Genomic DNA, 18896 nt, shown 5'->3' with positions numbered 1-18896 from the left:
AGTCCTGAGGGTCGCCGCGCAAAAAAGAAATAATAATCAAAACCTGTTGAATAGGATTACCAGAAGAATGAGGTTTCAAGGCCAGAAATAGCTTACAATTATTTTTGAAATTAAGAAACTTAGTTCTATCACCAAAAAACAAATTAGGAATAGGAATTCTTGGTTCTAACATAGATTTCTGATCAATAGTATCTTGAATCCTTTGTACATTTGTAACGAGATTATCCATTGAAGAGCACAGACCCTGAATATCCATGTCCACACCTGTGTCCTGAAACACCCAAATGTCTAGGGGAAAAAAAAGACTGAACACAGAGCTGAGAAAAAAAAATGATGTCAGAACTTCTTTTTTCCCTCTATTGAGAATCATTAGGTTGGCTCCTTGTACTGTTATGTAGGCAATCCAGTGACACAGTGTGCCAGCAATCAGAGCACATACAGTGATCTGACAATAACCCAAAAAACAATAGAACGAGCTCTGAGACGTGGAATCTCTGTAGACCGCAATACCTGAACCTATCCTAAACACAACTAAAGGCAGCTGTGGATTGCGCCTGACACTACCTATGCAACTCGGCACAGCCTGAGGAGCTGACTAGCCTGAAGATAGAAAAACAAGCCTGACTTGCCTCAGAGAAATACCCCAAAGGAAAAGGCAGCCCCCCACATATAATGACTGTTAGCAAGATGAAAAGACAAACGTAGGGATGAAATAGATTCAGCAAAGTGAGGCCCGATATTCTAGATAGAGCGAGGATAGCAAAGAGAACTTTGCAGTCTACAAAAAACCCTAAAGCAAAAAACCACGCAAAGGGGGCAAAAAGACCCACCGTGCCGAACTAACGGCACGGCGGTACACCCTTTGCGTCTCAGAGCTTCCAGCAAAACGAATAAACAAGCTGGACAGAAAAAGTAGCAACAAAAGCAAAGAAGCACTTATCTAAGCAGAGCAGCAGGCCACAGGAAAGATCCAGAAGCTCAGATCCAACACTGGAACATTGACAAGGAGCAAGGAAGACAGAATCAGGTGGAGCTAAATAACAAAGCAGCCAACGAGCTCACCAGAACACCTGAGGGAGGAAGCTCAGAAGCTGCAGTACCACTTGTGACCACAGGAGTGAATTCAGCCACAGAATTCACAACAGGGGCCCATCTGAAATCATGCCCTGGATGCCGGATAACCCAGATACTCCTTTGCAGCAGACTTTTGGGAATAGCCTAAAAACCCCTTTAACGCCTGCTCCATACGATCCAGAAGTGGCAGCTCTTTGGACGCAGCATGTTCGTCTATTGAACGCAGCAATTACTGATCGTCTGCACATACCCTAAGGGCACCTGCAGCTGCACCAATGTTATGTCTGCCCTTGGCCTGACTGTATTACATCACTTCTTCTCTATGGTGGTGAGCTAATCACTTTTTCTGCTTATGCCAGTGATTATTTATACTTCTCAACTAAAAGTAAAAAAAAAATCTGTTTAAACTAAAAAGGGGTTTCTGATAATTTCCACATCAAAAATAGCACATTTGCAATCGATTTTTTTTTAATCACGGAAACGAAAAGATGTAGAAAAAAGACCTAAAAGAAAAAGCAGAAACGTTAATCTCATCTCCCCCTAGAGGGCGCTGAGGAGCTGCCTCTAGATCATGTGCCGGCAGTAGGCGGAGCTGTCAGGTGACGATCACATGACTCTGCTGTAAGCTGCTGCTGTTACTACTGCGCCGGGGCTCCGTCCTGTATTCGGCCGCAGCATGACACCTCCGGGATTGTCGGGACTTGCCGCTGTGTGGCTGCTCCTCTGCGGTGTTACCGGGCAGTCTGTCAGCACGCCGGCCGAGCTGTGCGGGTAAGTGCTGCCTGTGGCTGCTCCTCACAGATGGCCGGGCCGCTTCCCCTTTCTGCAGCCTTGTCCTCTCTGTGCAGTACACGACAATGCAGGCGCCCCGGGCTCATGCTGTGGATTGGGCGCTGAGCAGTCTGGGTAGATGCCCAGAATGTGTGACCCCCAGACTGTGTGACCTCTACCCATCACTGATTGTTGTGTCCTATAGTTGGTGGTTGTAGCTGATCCCGACACATGGGATCGTATGCTCCAGGCAGCACCATAAATGGTAACGTGGTGGGAGATGGGCAGTGTCTGCGCCCCCGATGCCACCTACAGCCGCTCTCCCCCCAATATTCCATTCTTTATTTCCGGGTGGTCACTGCATTCACCCAGGTGACGTTCCCATTAGGACGGGGCTGCTGAGGGCTACAGGTTTCCTTATTGCCTGATACTACTGTTCTGCTGCTCCATTAATGGCCCGGTGGGAGTACATGGAGACTGGAGGAACCATGACTTTAGGTATTGGCCTCATCTTGTTGGACAGAGACCTTTTTGGCCTCCTCAGAGTCGGGAGCTCGGGCACGAGGGCATTTCCTTCTGTTCTAACCCTATCAGGACATCTGGAAATGGTTTGTGGCGGCCTCCTGCCCAGGACTACCCAAGGCGAGATAATGAGCTGGCTAGAGACGTCTGCCTGTAGGACAATGCCTTGGGGTTTGGCAGGATGGCCGAACATCTAATGTATGGAGGCCTCTTATTTATTTGGTGCAGGTTTCATTTATCCAAACCTTTTGATCTTCGAGAGACAAGTTGCCTCTGTAGATGTCTGGCAATTTTTTGGCCAAGCCCAGGCGGCATTTATAAGGGGGATACAAAAATATAGGATGTGTCTATCCAGCAGCTAATTTATATACCCACCTATTGTCATTTCTCAGCGAGGACCCCACAATCCTGAGAATGGGGGTCCCGTGCTCCATCCTGTGTATGGATGATTGGTCTTGCCTGCTCCATTCTTGTGGACGCCTTTCTCAAGACCTCAATCGATCGTACATTTATCACTTCCAGGATTGGTGATGAATATTCGTGAGCGGCCTCCTCTTTAAACCTGAGAATTGTCTGCAATTTTTCTTCAACAGTGAAATCATAAGTCACAATTAGTCACAAGACAGAAAGTTCTTGGAGACTGTTTGTTCTCAGAACTTTTAGATGTTTCCTGCCCCAAGTCATTGGAAGCAGTAAGGCTAGTGATGCCCATGAGGTGCTGGCTGGGGTAAGGCAGTAGGACCCGTGCAGTAACTGCAGTGTCATCTTCATGTTGTGCCACCAATGTTGGCATCAGAGGTTGCCCTACGTATTTCACATCCTGGTAAAAATGCTCCTCTTAGCAATGTTAAGGAGAAAGTAGCAATCTTCCAGTACATAGGTGTACATAATGGCGTGATATAGATGTTTATGCCGGTAACACACCTTTATATTAAAACTGCTTCCAGCAAAGAATGCGGAGCTAACTCCCCCATACACATTAGATGGCTGCGGACCGCTATTTCACCGTACTCCCACATTTATAGGACTCTTGGCCGGGGCTGCTCAGCTCGCTATAAAAAGCAGATGCCAGACTTCTATGGCAGTGGCTTATTTTTTTTTTTTCTCCCTGAAAAGGTTTCCTGTCTGTACTGTAACATTACCCCTTCTGAGTGCAGCATAAAACAAACTATGCTTTGCTCCTAGACTGACAGCGTCCCTCCACCGTTATACTGGCATGAGCAATGTCACATGGCCGCTGATTAGCTGCAGCCTTCATTATTCCATCAGTCCCGTGGTTCTATAACATTGTTTATCGCAGTATTTCTGGTGAGAGACGTAAGGATGAAATCCAAGGAATGACGAGGGCTTGGAAGGGAAGTATTCTTTTTAGTTTATGCTGTTAAAGGGCCACTGTCACCCCCTCCAGCCGTTATAAACTAAAAGAGCCACCTTGTGCAGCAGTAATGCTGCATTCTAACAAGGTGGCTCTTTTAGTTTTAGGTTCAAGTATACCCCAAATAAAGCGTTTTTATACTTGGCCATAATTCCTGTCTCTAGCCAGGGAGGCGGGTCCTCACTCCCCAGCTCTAACCGCTCCTCTGCCGTCACTCCAATCCTCCTGCGCTTTCGGCGCCGCCCCCTCAGCGCATTATGTTATGCATTATGCACAGTGCGGGGCTGGGAATCCAAAGGTGGCTGCCCGCAATGCCCGCGCAGTCTGCAAGCCTGGCTGGGACGTCAGACAGCCAGAGCTTACTGCGTCTGCGCAGCACAGCAGTACACTGCGCAGGCGCCGGTTTTGAAACGTACACAGCGCTGAGGGGGTGGTGCCGAAAGCGCAGGAGGATTGGAGTGACAGCAGAGGAGCGGTTAGAGCTGGGGAGTGAGGACCCGCCTCCCTGGCTAGAGACAGGAATTGTGGCTAAGTATAAAAACGCTTTATTTGCGGTATACTTGAACCTAAAACTAAAAGAGCCACCTTGTTAGAATGCAGCATTACTGCTGCACAAGGTGGCTCTTTTAGTGACAGTGGGGGGGGTGACAGTGGCCCTTTAAGAAGCTATCTAGTAATGGACAGTCCCTTTAAAAGTGGAATATCGTTTATGCTAATTTCTGCATTTGAGATGAGGTGCTTAGGACACTTGTACCTGTGTGCACGACACCTGATTAGTGCTTGCATCTTGGCACCTATGTGGGGGTCCTAATATCACCTTCACCACTTGATGGGGAGGTTGTGGCATTAGGGTACTTCTTTAAGACAAAAAAAAAATAACAGTAGAAAATGGTAGTGTTACTGAGCCGAGGAGTGCTGATAGGCTGCATAGATATAATTTACACCCACCAGTCAGTGAGGGTCTCTGAGAAGGGGCAATGGGTCGTTAAGAACATCTTTGTTTTCTCAAACTTAAGCCTTTTGCTGAGCTTCATGTGAAGGCTGGAGTCACGCTACTGTATAATAGAGTGCTATACGATAAAACATCACATATCATGCTGCCCGATGTTTTTCTATGGGGCAACTCAGATCTGCGATTATTTTCTAATGCCGATTCATCATGAGTTAATGGCAGCATGACAAGTCCGCGGGTGCAAGTGAAGCATCGGATTGCACTCAGATGTCATCCCAGTGCAGTCCGATATATGGCAAGTCAGACATTGGAGAAATGACTTTCTGCGTCTCCTCTGCACAGGAGCAGCTGGCCAGGTTACAAAGCCAGCCCTGACGATCAAAATCGGGGACAGCACTGGATATGTGAACTGGAGGGTGTTACGGTGCATTGAAGAAACCTCATTTGGATTACTGTGATCTACAAGTCTGTTATATAAATGTTTAAAGGAAATGTAGCCACCAAAAATCTTTTTGTAAGAATTGATGAAATGTAAAGTTTTAATTTTAAACACTAGGCGGAGCAGCTACTGAAATTTGCCATGAAATCCTAGTGTATAACTAACTCGCATTAGGACTGCAGTAAATGGGCGGGTCTGTAATCTCTTCTCTCCTCCCCTTCTGTGGGGAGGGGCTTTGTAAAAGGATAATTAGAGAGGATGAAGCTTAGGATCACAGTGCGGAGCCATTTTGTTGGTGACTGCAAAGTGATATTGACACGTAGAGGGTCACTGAGAACAGACTGCGGCGCCGAGTCTGTCAGATGGTGCTACTCACTGTATCGCTTGTGCTGGGATTAGCTCTGTGGATTGTATTGACCGTCGGGCTTAGATACTCGACTCGGTGTACTGTATCACACTCCGGGACTAGCTCCACGGATTGTATCTCGTGCTTGGATTAGATACATGGCTCAGCACACTATCGAGCAACGGGTTTTAGATGCTCAGCGCACTGTCTCACGTTCCTCGGATTGTATCTCGTGCTAGGATTAGATACATGGCTTAGCACACTATCGAGCACCGGGTTTTAGATGCTCAGCGCACTGTCTCGAGTTCCTCGGATTGTACCTTGCGCTGGGATTAGCTACATGGCTCAGCACACTATCGAGCACCGGGTTTTAGATGCTCAGCGCACTGTCTCACGTTCCTCGGATTGTATCTCATGCTAGGATTGGATACATGGCTCAGCACACTATCGAGCACCGGGTTTTAGATGCTCAGCGCACTGTCTCACGTTCCTCGGATTGTATCTCATGCTAGGATTGGATACATGGCTCAGCACACTATCGAGCACCGGGTTTAGATGCTCAGCGCACTGTCTCGCGTTCCTCGGATTGTACCTTGCGCTGGGATTAGATACATGGCTCAGCGCACTGTATCACATTCCAGGACTAGCTCCATGGATTGTATCTCGTGCTGGGATTAGATACATGGCTCAGCGCACTGTCTCACGTTCCTTGGATTGTACCTTGCGCCAGGGTGGATTTGATTTAAATCTAACTGATTTAAATCACTAGTCAGTAAGGCTTGATTTAAATCAGTGATTTAAATCAAAGTTTCTACCTAACTGAATTTTACTCCGCAGAGGTCCCAGCCTCTTCTTCACGGCAAAAATGTTACAACATGAACAGAGTTGAGAAAAATACCTTAATCCTATTGTTCTACAAACCTATGAATACAGAATCAACCCCTTCAGTGCCAAGTCCAAGAGTTAGACAATATGTTTCTGATTGTTTGGAGTGGAATAGATCTGCACAACACAAGAAGAATGTGAATCTAAGTGTGAGGAGGAGGAAAGGCAAGCAGACAAGAAAATGAAAGTGAAACTTTGAGCACAATACAGCAGCATAGCCTCAGACAGACAAGTCTGGATCTGTTTGTGTGTACGATCTGAGGTTTATTACATTCCTTCCTTATAATGGCAGCAGGCCGTAAAAGAGACCCAGTTTGGGAATATTTTAATGAAGCTCCTTCGCCTATCGGTAAGACAGGCATGCGTGCAAAATGCAAACGATGCAACAAATGCCCTTCCTCCTCCTCACACTTAGATTCACATTCTTCTTGTGTTGTGCAGATCTATTCCACTCCAAACAATCAGAAACATATTGTCTAACTTCTTGGACTTGGCACTGAAGGGGTTGATTCTGTATTCATAGGTTTGTGGAACAAAAGGATTAAGGTCTTTTTCTCAACTCTGTTCATGTTCTAACATTTTTGCCGTGAAGAAGAGGCTGGGACCTCTGCGGAGTCAAATTCAGTTTTGAGAACTGCGTAAGTAAAGCGAGCATGTGTGATAATATAGGAGAGAAACTGCCCACTAATCCTACAGAAACCTCTGGAAGAGCATGGCATTGTGAATGTTACACATATACAGCCTTTATTCTACTGAGTTAAACAACTCAGCTTTATCTCATGATGGAAGAACCTTTGGATGGTAAAATATTTTCCTCAAAAAGCAGTTTATTGAAAAAAATCCGATTTAAATAAAAAAAATCCGATTTAAATTAAAAAAATCCGTTTTTTTTTTTTTTTAAATTTAAAAAAAAACAAACATTGATTTTTATCCACCCTGCCTTGCGCTGGGATTAGATACATGGCTCAGCACACTATCGAGCATCGGGTTTAGATGCTCAGCGCACTGTCTCACGTTCCTCGGATTGTATCTCGTGCTGGGATTAGATACATGGCTCAGCACACTATCGAGCACCGGGTTTTAGATGCTCAGTGCACTGTCTCACGTTCCTCGGATTGTACCTTGCGCTGGGATTAGATACATGGCTCAGCGCACTGTATCACACTCCAGGACTAGCTCCACGGATTGTATCTCGTGCTGGGATTAGATACATGGCTCAGCACACTGTAATGAAAGTAAGACATACATAATCGCACATTTAAATGAGCTGAATCGGTGAGCGAGCATTTTCAGGAGCGCTCTTTCCTGACTTAGTTTACGTAAACAAGCCTGCGATCATCTGATGAACAATCATAACACTCGCTCATTGATGATTGGCTGCTTTATGCCAGCATGAAATTATCATTGTCGGCAGCTTTTGCCTTATGTGAACAGGGGATATAATGTACGGTAATCACAATACTGTGTGGGACAAGAACCAGTAAGGGTATGTGCACACATCAGGTTTTTTTCCTGACAAAATCCTGAGAATTCTGCCAGAAATCCGCGTTTTTTTCTGCGCGGATTTCTCGCGGAATTTGCGCGGATTTTTTGCGGATTTTTTGCGTTTTTTTTTTTTTTTTTTTTTCCCCTGAATGACCTTTTTGTCATGGAATCCGCAAAAAATCCGCAAAAAAAATGAGCATGTCCGTTTTTTGCGGAATGCGTTTTTTTTTGCGAAAAAAAACGCTAACATATGCACAAAACATGCAGAATGCATTCTAAAAGATAGGATGCATAATGTTAGCGTTTTTTTTACCGGATTTATAGCGCTTTTATAGCGAAATTCCGCAAAAAAAAACGCTAAAAATCCGGACGTGTGCACATACCCTAAATGACCGCCAATCTAATCTACTATATAATTGTCTAAGGGTCACTTCCGTCTTTCTGTCTGTCACGGATATTCATTGGTCGCGGCCTCTGTCTGTCATGGAAATCCAAGTCGCTGATTGATTCCGGGAAAACAGCCACGACCAATCAGCGACGGGCACATTCCGGAAGAAAATGGCCGCTCCTTACTCCACGCAGTCAGTGCCCGGCGCCCGCATACTCCCCTCCAGTCACTGCTCACACAGGGTTAATACTGGCGGTAACGAACCGCATTATGCCGCGGGTAACGCTCTCCGTAACCGCTGCTGTATGTCCCCAACCTTTTACTATTGATGCTACCTATACGGCATCAATAGTAAAAAGATCTAATGTTAAAAATAATAAAAAAACAAAAAACCTGCTATTCTCACCCTCCGTTGTCCGACGATCCGCTCGCGCCGGCCGCCATCTTCCGTTCCCGGCGATGCATTGTGAAATTACCCAGAAGTTATATCAAAACAAAGTAATTTTATTAGCACTAGTTTTATTTAACCCCTTCATGACCCAGCCTATTTTGACCTTAAAGACCTTGCCGTTTTTTGCAATTCTGACCAGTGTCCCTTTATGAGGTAATAACTCAGGAACGCTTCAACGGATCCTAGCGGTTCTGAGATTGTTTATTCGTGACATATTGGGCTTCATGTTAGTGGTAAATTTAGGTCAATAAATTATGCGTTTATTTGTGATAAAAACGGAAATTTGGCGAAAATTTTGAAAATTTCGCAATTTTCACATTTTGAATTTTTATTCTGTTAAACCAGAGAGTTATGTGACACAAAATAGTTAATAAATAACATTTCCCACATGTTTACTTTACATCAGCACAATTTTGGAAACAAAATTTTTTTTTGCTAGGAAGTTATAAGGGTTAAAATTTGACCAGCGATTTCTCATTTTTACAACGAAATTTACAAAACCATTTTTCTAGGGACCACCTCACATTTGAAGTCAGTTTGAGGGGTCTATATGGCTGAATATACCCAAAAGTGACACCATTCTAAAAACTGCACCCCTCAAGGTATTCAAAACCACATTCCAGAAGTTTATTAACCCTTCAGGTGCTTCACAGCAGCAGAAGCAACATGGAAGGAAAAAATGAACATTTAACTTTTTAGTCACAAAAATGATCTTTCAGCAACAATTTTTTTATTTTCCCAATGGTAAAAGGAGAAACTGAACCACGTAAGTTGTTGTCCAATTTGTCCTGAGTACGCTGATACCTCATATGTGGGAGTAAACCACTGTTTGGGCGCATGGCAGGGCTTGGAAGGGAAGGAGCGCCATTTGACTTTTTGAATCAAAAATTTGCTCCACTCTTTAGCGGACACCATGTCACGTTTGGAGAGCCCCCGTGTGCCTAAAAATTGGAGCTCCCCCACAAGTGACCCCATTTTGGAAACTAGATGCCCCAAGGAACTTATCTAGATGCATAGTGAGCACTTTGAACCCCCAGGTGCTTCACAAATTGATCTGTAAAAATGAAAAAGTACTTTTTTTTCCACAAAAAAATTCTTTTCGCCTCAATTTTTTCATTATCACATGGGCAATAGGATAAAATGGATCATAAAATTTGTTGGGCAATTTCTCCCGAGTACGCCGATACCTCATATGTGGGGGTAAACCACTGTTTGGGCACTCGGCAGGGCTCGGAAGGGAAGGCGTGCCATTTGACTTTTTGAATGGAAAATTAGCTCCAATTGTTAGCGGACACCATGTCGCGTTTGGAGAGCCCCTGTGTGCCTAAACATTGGAGCTCCCCCACAAGTGACCCCATTTTGGAAACTAGACCCCCCAAGGAACTTATCTAGATGAATATTGAGCACTTTAAACCCCCAGGTGCTTCACAGAAGTTTATAACACAGAGCCATGAAAATAAAAAATAATTTTTCTTTCCTCAAAAATGATTTTTTAGCCTGGAATTTCCTATTTTGCCAAGGGTAATAGGATAAATTGGACCCCAAATGTTGTTGTCCAGTTTGTCCTGAGTACGCTGATACCCCATATGTGGGGGTAAACCACTGTTTGGGCGCACGGCAGGGCTCGGAAGGGAAGGCACGCCATTTGGCTTTTTAAATGGAAAATTAGCTCCAATCATTAGCGGACACGATGTCACGTTTGGAGATCCCCTGTGTGCCTAAACATTGGAGATCCCCCAGAAATGACCCCATTTTGGAAACTAGTCCACCAAAGGAACTAATCTAGATGTGTGGTGAGGACTTTGAACTTCCAAGTGCTTCACAGAAGTTTATAACGCAGAGCCATGAAAATAAAAAAAAAAAATATTTTCTCAAAAATGATCTTTTAGCCTGCAATTTTTTATTTTCCCAAGGGTATCAGGAGAAATTTGACCCCAAAAGTTGTTGTCCAGTTTCTCCTGAGTACGCTGATACCCCATATGTGGGGGTAAACCACTGTTTGGGCACATGCCGGGGCTCGGAAGTGAAGTAGTGACGTTTTGAAATGCAGACTTTGATGGAATGCTCTGTGGGCGTCACGTTGCGTTTGCAGAGCCCCTGATGTGGCTTAACAGTAGAAACCCCCCACAAGTGACCCCATTTTGGAAACTAGACCCCGAAAGGAACTTATCTAGATGTGTGGTGAGCACTTTGAACCCCCAAGTGCTTCACAGAAGTTTATAATGCAGAGCCGTGAAAATAATAAATACGTTTTCTTTCCTCAAAAATAATTATTTAGCCCAGAATTTTTTAATTTTCCCAAGGGTAACAGGAGAAATTAGACCCCAGTAATTGTTGCGCAGTTTATCCTGAGTATGCTGGTACCCCATATGTGGGGGTAAACCACTGTTTGGGCACACGTCGGGGCTCGGAAGTGAGGGAGCACCATTTGACTTTTTGAATACGAGATTGGCTGGAATCAATGGTGGCGCCATGTTGCGTTTGGAGACCCCTGATGTGCCTAAACAGTGGTAACCCCTCAATTTTACCTCCAACACTAACCCCCCCACACCCCTAACCCTAATCCCAACTGTAGCCATAACCCTAATCACAACCCTAACCGCAACACACCCCTAACCACAACCCTAACCGCAACACACCACTAACCACAACCCTAACCACAACACACCCCTAACCACAACCCTAATTCCAACCCTAACCCTAAGGCTATGTGCCCACGTTGCGGATTCGTGTGAGATTTTTCAGCATCATTTTTGAAAAATTCGCGGGTAAAAGGCACTGCGTTTTACCTGCGGATTTTCCGCGGATTTCCAGTGTTTTTTGTGCGGATTTCACCTGCGGATTCCTATTGAGGAACAGGTGTAAAACGCTGCGGAATCCGCACAAAGAATTGACATGCTGCAGAAAATACAACGCAGCGTTTCCGCGCGGTATTTTCCGCACCATGGGCACAGCGGATTTGGTTTCCATATGTTTACATGGTACTGTAAACCTGATGGAACACTGCTGCGAATCCGCAGCCAAATCCGCACCGTGTGCACATAGCCTAATTCTAAAGGTATGTGCACACGCTGCGGAAAACGCTGCGGATCCGCAGCAGTTTCCCATGAGTTTACAGTTCAATGTAAACATATGGGAAACAAAAATCGCTGTACACATGCTGCGGAAGAACTGCACGGAAACGCAGCGGTTTACATTCCGCAGCATGTCACTTCTTTGTGCGGATTCCGCAGCGGTTTTACAACTGCTCAAATAGAAAATCGCAGTTGTAAAACCGCAGTGAAATGCGCAGAAAAAACGCGGTAAATCCGCGATAAATCCGCAGCGGTTTAGCACTGCGGATTTATCAAATCCGCTGCGGAAAAATCCGCAGAGGAACAGAATACGTGTGCACATACCGAAACCCTACCCCTAACCCTACCCCTAACCCTACCCCTACCCCTAACCCTACCCCTACCCCTAACCCTACCCCTAACCCTACCCCTAACCCTACCCCTAACCCTACCCCTACCCCTATTCTAACATTAGTGGAAAAAAAAAGTTTCTTTATTTTTTTATTGTCCCTACCTATGGGGGTGACAAAGGGGGCGCACTGCGCATGCGCCCGCCATTGTGGAAGATGGCGGCGCCCGGGAGAAGACGGACGGACCCCGGCAGGATCGGTAAGTATGATGGGGTGGGGGGGGAGCACGGGGGGGGGGGGGGATCGGAGCATGGGGGGCTGAATTGGAGCGCGGGAGGGGTGGAACGGAGCACAGGAAGGGTGGAACGGAGCACGGGGGGTGGAACGGAGCACGGGACGGGTGGAACGGAGCACGGGGGGGGTGGAACGGAGCACGGGGGGGTGGAACGTAGCACGGGGGGGTGGATCGGAGTGCAGGGGGGGGTGATTGGAGCACGGGGGGGTGATTGAAGCACGGGGGGAGCGGACAAGAGCACGGGGGGGAGCGGAGCACAGGACGGAGGGGAGCCGGAGCAGTGTACCGGACAGATCGGGGGGCTGGGGGGGCGATCGGTGGGGTGGGGTGGGGGCACATTAGTATTTCCAGCCATGGCCGATGATATTGCAGCATCGGCCATGGCTGGATTGTAATATTTCACCAGTTATAATAGGTGAAATATTACAAATCGCTCTGATTGGCTGTTGAAAGTGAAACTGCCAATCAGAGCGATCGTAGCCACGGGGGGGGGGGGGGGGGGGTGAAGCCACCCCCCCTGGGCTAAACTACCACTCCCCCTGTCCCTGTAGATCGGGTGAAATTGGAGTTAACCCTTTCACCCGATCTGCAGGGACGCGATCTTTCTGTGACACAGCATATGCGTCACAGGTCGGATTGGCACCGACTTTCATGACGCATACGCTGTGTCACAGGTCGGGAAGGGGTTAAAATATGACCCCCCCCCCCCCCCAAAGAGACACACAAAAATGCAGCTGAATAATGTGATAAAAGTGAATGTGAAAACCCCACATTCAAATGCAATGAAAAATGCAAGTAACCTAATTTAACAAATTGATGCAGAAAATCTCCAACATCAAAATTGCACCAAATACTCATTGTGGGAACTTGGCCTAAAGGTAGACCTGTCACTCGGTTGAAAGACCAGTTTTTCTAGTATGTTGCGGCTGCTTTCCTGAGTATTCCAATATTTTATTTATTTATTGTTTATTTATTGTTATAAGTCCGCCACTTAGTTCTTGAGATATGCACCTTTTTATTTTGTGCTTCTGTTTATGATCTTTGCCATGTTGGGGGTTCTCATAGAATTATCTGTGAGCGTGCTTTGGATTAAACACTACAAATTTAACACTAAAAACGTCCTTATCTCTAGAGCCATATTGGGGACAGCAGAAATAAATCGGCAGCACAAACTTGCCATTTTTGAACTTGTGACAGGTCTTTTTTAAAGGGGCTGTCCACTGCTAGGACAACCCCTTCTAAGCTATATGTTCAGCCCCGATAAACTAATAAAGCTTATACTCCCTTCCTGTGCCAATTCCCTTTTAAAGGGAACCTGTCACCCCGTTTTTTGAGATTGAGCTATAAATACTGTTAAATAGGGCCTGCGCTGTGTGTTCCTATAGTGTATGTAGTGTACCCCGATTCCCCATGTATGCTGAGAAATAACTTACCAAAGTCGCCGTTTTCGCCTGTCAATCAGGCTGGTCAGGTCGGGAGGGCGTGGTGACATCGGTGGTTCTTCCTCAGCTTTACGTTGGTGGCGTAGTGGTGAAGACACAGCGCGCGATCTGCGCTGTAATCCCTTGCATCGGTGGGGGCGGCCATCTTCCTGGGGCCGCGCGTGCGCAGATCGAGTGCTCTGCTGCACGGGGCTTCAGGAAAATGGCCGCGGGATGCCGCGCGTGCGCATTAGAGATCGCGGCGGCCATTTTCCCAAAGCCGAGTTTGCATCTCGGCTTTGGGAAAATGGCCGCCGCGATCTCTAATGCGCACGCGCGGCATCCCGCGGCCATTTTCCTGAAGCCCCGTGCAGCAGAGCACTCGATCTGCGCACGCGCGGCCCCAGGAAGATGGCCGCCCCCACCGATGCAAGGGATTACAGCGCAGATCGCGCGCTGTGTCTTCACCACTACGCCACTACGCCACCAACGTAAAGCTGAGGAAGAACCACCGATGTCACCACGCCCTCCCGACCTGACCAGCCTGATTGACAGGCGAAAACGGCGACTTTGGTAAGTTATTTCTCAGCATACATGGGGAATCGGGGTACACTACATACACTATAGGAACACACAGCGCAGGCCCTATTTAACAGTATTTATAGCTCAATCTCAAAAAACGGGGTGACAGGTTCCCTTTAAGAAGGGTTTCTCCTAGTAGTGGACAATCCTTTTAAAGGGAACCGGTCACCCCGTTTTTTAAGATTGAGATATAAATACTGTTAAATAGGGCCTGCGCTGTGTGTTCCTATAGTGTATGTAGTGTACCCCGATTCCCCATGTATGCTGAGAAATAACTTACCAAAGTCGCCGTTTTCGCCTGTCAATCAGGCTGGTCAGGTCGGGAGGGCGTGGTGACATCGGTGGTTCTTCCTCAGCTTTACGTTGGTGGCGTAGTGGTGAAGACACAGCGCGCGATCTGCGCTGTAATCCCTTGCATCGGTGGGGGCGGCCATCTTCCTGGGGCCGCGCGTGCGCAGATCGAGTGCTCTGCTGCACGGGGCTTCAGGAAAATGGCCGCGGGATGCCGCGCGTGCGCATTAGAGATCGCGGCGGCCATTTTCCCAAAGCCGAGATGCAAACTCAATCTCAAAAAACGGGGTGACAGGTTCCCTTTAACTACAAGTGGACCGTCCATAGATGGATGTTTACTCCAACCAGTTCTCACTTCTTGTACTGCAGAGTAACGGCATGCAGAAAATTGTGCGCGGACAGTGAGCCACCTATCAAACACAGGGAAGACAGGGTTCGTCATGTTTGCCTTCCTGATGGCTCTATATACAGTAAGCGCTGTCTATACAGATTAGGAGGTCCTGTCATGGTCCTAGGTGTGGACTCTGCTAAGCAGGCAGAAGGCTGAACTTCCTCTTCAACTGGGGCGAGCCCCAGTCACAGAGGAGATAGCTAATAAAAATGTTTTAATATGTTAAATTTCCTAATTTCACCCCTCAAACGTCTTGTACTTTAGGATCCTATCCGGTGCCCGCTGTCCCACCTTGGTAAGCGCTGCTGATAAATGTCTAATTTTATGCTGTGGGAGATTACTGATTGATTCCCTTGGCAGCCTTGCACTTTATTTCTGTATCTACCTCATCTGGGCAGCCCGCAGCGGTGGTTATCCACATGTTCCATCCTTATGCACTTTATGATATAATTACCTATGTATACTGTATGCACTTTTTATGGTGTGTAATTTTCATACAATAAAGTATTATTTTTTTATAGTTCCTATTGACTCCTGTTGTACTCCCTGTTTCAATGCTATTGCATGGAGTTGGTTCTTTTGGTTTGGGGTGTTTCATGCACTATTGAGTGTTTTGATTTCTCCCCTGTGTTTTGTTTAATATGTTTCCTGGTTTTGTTGCCGTTATGAAGGGCACAGTACGTAAAATACATGAAGAAGTAAACAAAAAACATAGAGCAAGTCCAAATTGTTGTTTCTAGCCCCGCTTCTGTAAACTAAAACCAAAAAATCTCCAATGTATACAAATTTCTGCAGAAAGTGGAACACAATGTGATTTTTTTTTTTTTAAAGGGAACCTGTCAACCCCAAAATGGAAGGTGAGCTAAGCCCACCGGCATCAGGGGCTTATCTACAACATTCTGGAATGCTGTAGATAAGCCCCCCGATGTATCCTGAAAGATGAGGAAAAAAAGGTTAGATTACATAGTAACATAGTAACATAGTTAGTAAGGCCGAAAAAAGACATTTGTCCATCCAGTTCAGCCTATATTCCATCATAATAAATCCCCAGATCTACGTCCTTCTACAGAACCTAATTGTATGATACAATATTGTTCTGCTCCAGGAAGACATCCAGGCCTCTCTTGAACCCCTCGACTGAGTTCGCCATCACCACCTCCTCAGGCAAGCAATTCCAGATTCTCACTGCCCTAACAGTAAAGAATCCTCTTCTCTTCTATGTTGGTGGAAAAACCTTCTCTCCTCCAGACGCAAAGAATTCCCCCTTGTGCCCATCACCTTCCTTGGTATAAACAGATCCTCAGCGAGATATTTGTATTGTCCCCTTATATACTTATACATGGTTATTAGATCGCCCCTCAGTCGTCTTTTTTCTAGACTAAATAATCCTAATTTCGCTAATCTATCTGGGTATTGTAGTTCTCCCATCCCCTTTATTAATTTTGTTGCCCTCCTTTGTACTCTCTCTAGTTCCATTATATCCTTCCTGAGCACCGGTGCCCAAAACTGGACACAGTACTCCATGTGCGGTCTAACTAGGGATTTGTACAGAGGCAGTATAATGCTCTCATCATGTGTATCCAGACCTCTTTTAATGCACCCCATGATCCTGTTTGCCTTGGCAGCTTCTGCCTGGCACTGGCTGCTCCAGGTAAGTTTATCATTAACTAGGATCCCCAAGTCCTTCTCCCTGTCAGATTTACCCAGTGGTTTCCCGTTCAGTGTGTAATGGTGATATTGATTCCTTCTTCCCATGTGTATAACCTTACATTTATCATTGTTAAACCTCATCTGCCACCTTTCAGCCCAAGTTTCCAACTTATCCAGATCCATCTGTAGCAGAATACTATCTTCTCTTGTATTAACTGCTTTACATAGTTTTGTATCATCTGCAAATATCGATATTTTACTGTGTAAACCTTCTACCAGATCATTAACCCCTTCCCGACCCATGACGCCACGTAGGCGTCATGAAAGTCGGTGCCATTCCGACCCATGACGCCTATGCGGCGTCATGGAAAGATCGCGTCCCTGCAGACCGGGTGAAAGGGTTAACTCCCATTTCACCCGATCTGCAGGGACAGGGGGAGTGGTAGTTTAGCCCAGGGGGGGTGGCTTCACCCCCTCGTGGCTACGATCGCTCTGATTGGCTGTTGAAAGTGAAACTGCCAATCAGAGCGATTTGTAATATTTCACCCATTATAACGGGTGAAATATTACAATCCAGCCATGGCCGATGCTGAAATATCATCGGCCATGGCTGGAAATAGTAGTGTGCCCCCACCCCACCCCTCCGATCGCCCCCCCACCCCCCCGATCTGGCCGGTACACTGCTCCGGCTCCCCTCCGTCCAGTGCTCCGCTCCCCCCCGTGCTCGTGCCCGCTCCCCCCGTGCTCCAATCACCCCCCCGTGCTCCAATCACCCCCCCTGCACTCCGATCCACCCCCCCCCGTGCTCCGTTCCACCCCCCCGTGCTCCATTCCAGCCCCCCCGTGCTCCGTTCCACGCCCCCCGCGCTCCGTTCCACCCCTCCCGCGCTCCGATTCCCCCCCCCGTGCTCCGATCCCCCCCCCCGTGGTCCCCCCCCACCCTATCATACTTACCGATCCAGCCGTGGTCCCGTCCGTCTTCTCCCGGGCGCCGCCATCTTCCAAAATGGCGGGCGCATGCGCAGTGCGCCCGCCGAATCTGCCGGCCGGCAGATTCGTTCCAAAGTGCATTTTGATCACTGAGATATAATCTATCTCAGTGATCAAAATAAAAAAAATAATAAATGACCCCCCCCCCCCTTTGTCACCCCCATAGGTAGGGACAATAAAAAAATAAAGAATTTTTTTTTTTTCCACTGTTAGAATAGGGTTAGGGTTAGGGGTAGGGTTAGGGTTAGGGGTAGGGTTAGGGGTAGGGTTAGGGGTAGGGTTAGGGCTATGGTTGGGGCTAGGGTTAGGGTTAGGGGTAGGGTTAGGGGTAGGGTTAGGGTTAGGGCTAGGGTTAGGGCTATGGTTAGGGTTAGGAATGTGCACACGTATTCTGGTCCTCTGCGGATTTTTCCGCTGCGGATTTGATAAATCCGCAGTGCTAAACCGCTGCGGATTTATGGCGGATTTACCGCGTTTTTTTCTGCGCATTTCACTGCGGTTTTACAATTGCGATTTTCTATTGGAGCAGTTGTAAAACCGCTGCGGAATCCGCACAAAGAAGTGACATGCTGCGGAATGTAAACCGCTGCGTTTCCGTGCAGTTTTTCCGCAGCATGTGTACAGCGATTTTTGTTTCCCATAGGTTTACATTGAACTGTACACTCATGGGAAACTGCTGCGGATCCGCAGCGTTTTCCGCAGCGTGTGCACATACCTTTAGAATTAGGCTATGTGCACACGGTGCGGATTTGGCTGCGGATTCGCAGCAGTGTTCCATCAGGTTTACAGTACCATGTAAACATATGAAAAACCAAATCCGCTGTGCCCATGGTGCAGAAAATACCACGCGGAAACGCTGCGTTGTATTTTCCGCAGCATGTCAATTCTTTGTGCGGATTCCGCAGCGTTTTACACCTGTTCCTCAATAGGAATCCGCAGGTGAAATCCGCACAAAAAACACTGGAAATCCGCGGAAAATCCGCAGGTAAAACACAGTGCCTTTTACCCGCAGATTTTTCAAAAATGGTGCGGAAATATCTCACACGAATCCGCAACGTGGGCACATAGCCTTAGGGTTAGGGTTGGAATTAGGGTTGTGGTTAGGGTTAGGGGTGTGTTGGGGTTAGTGTTGTGGTTAGGGGTGTGTTGGGGTTAGGGTTGTGATTAGGATTATGGCTACAGTTG

At 46.9% G+C, this 18896-nt stretch overlaps 1 protein-coding gene across 1 annotated transcript in view; it reads left to right on the top strand.

The window, feature by feature from the left end:
• Positions 1 to 1668: 1668 nt before the first annotated feature.
• The window catches only part of IGF2R (insulin like growth factor 2 receptor), a 249543-nt gene continuing 232315 nt past the window's right edge, over positions 1669 to 18896 (top strand). The window contains exon 1 of the mRNA XM_069769196.1: positions 1669 to 1845. Coding sequence (XP_069625297.1) covers positions 1751 to 1845 — 95 coding nt within the window. The 5' untranslated portion in view covers positions 1669 to 1750. The remainder of the gene's footprint in view (positions 1846 to 18896) is intronic.

The sequence above is a fragment of the Ranitomeya imitator genome, chromosome 5 (assembly GCF_032444005.1).
Source record: "Ranitomeya imitator isolate aRanImi1 chromosome 5, aRanImi1.pri, whole genome shotgun sequence".
NCBI lineage: Eukaryota > Metazoa > Chordata > Amphibia > Anura > Dendrobatidae > Ranitomeya > Ranitomeya imitator.
This window is presented reverse-complemented; position numbering and strand designations above follow the sequence as displayed.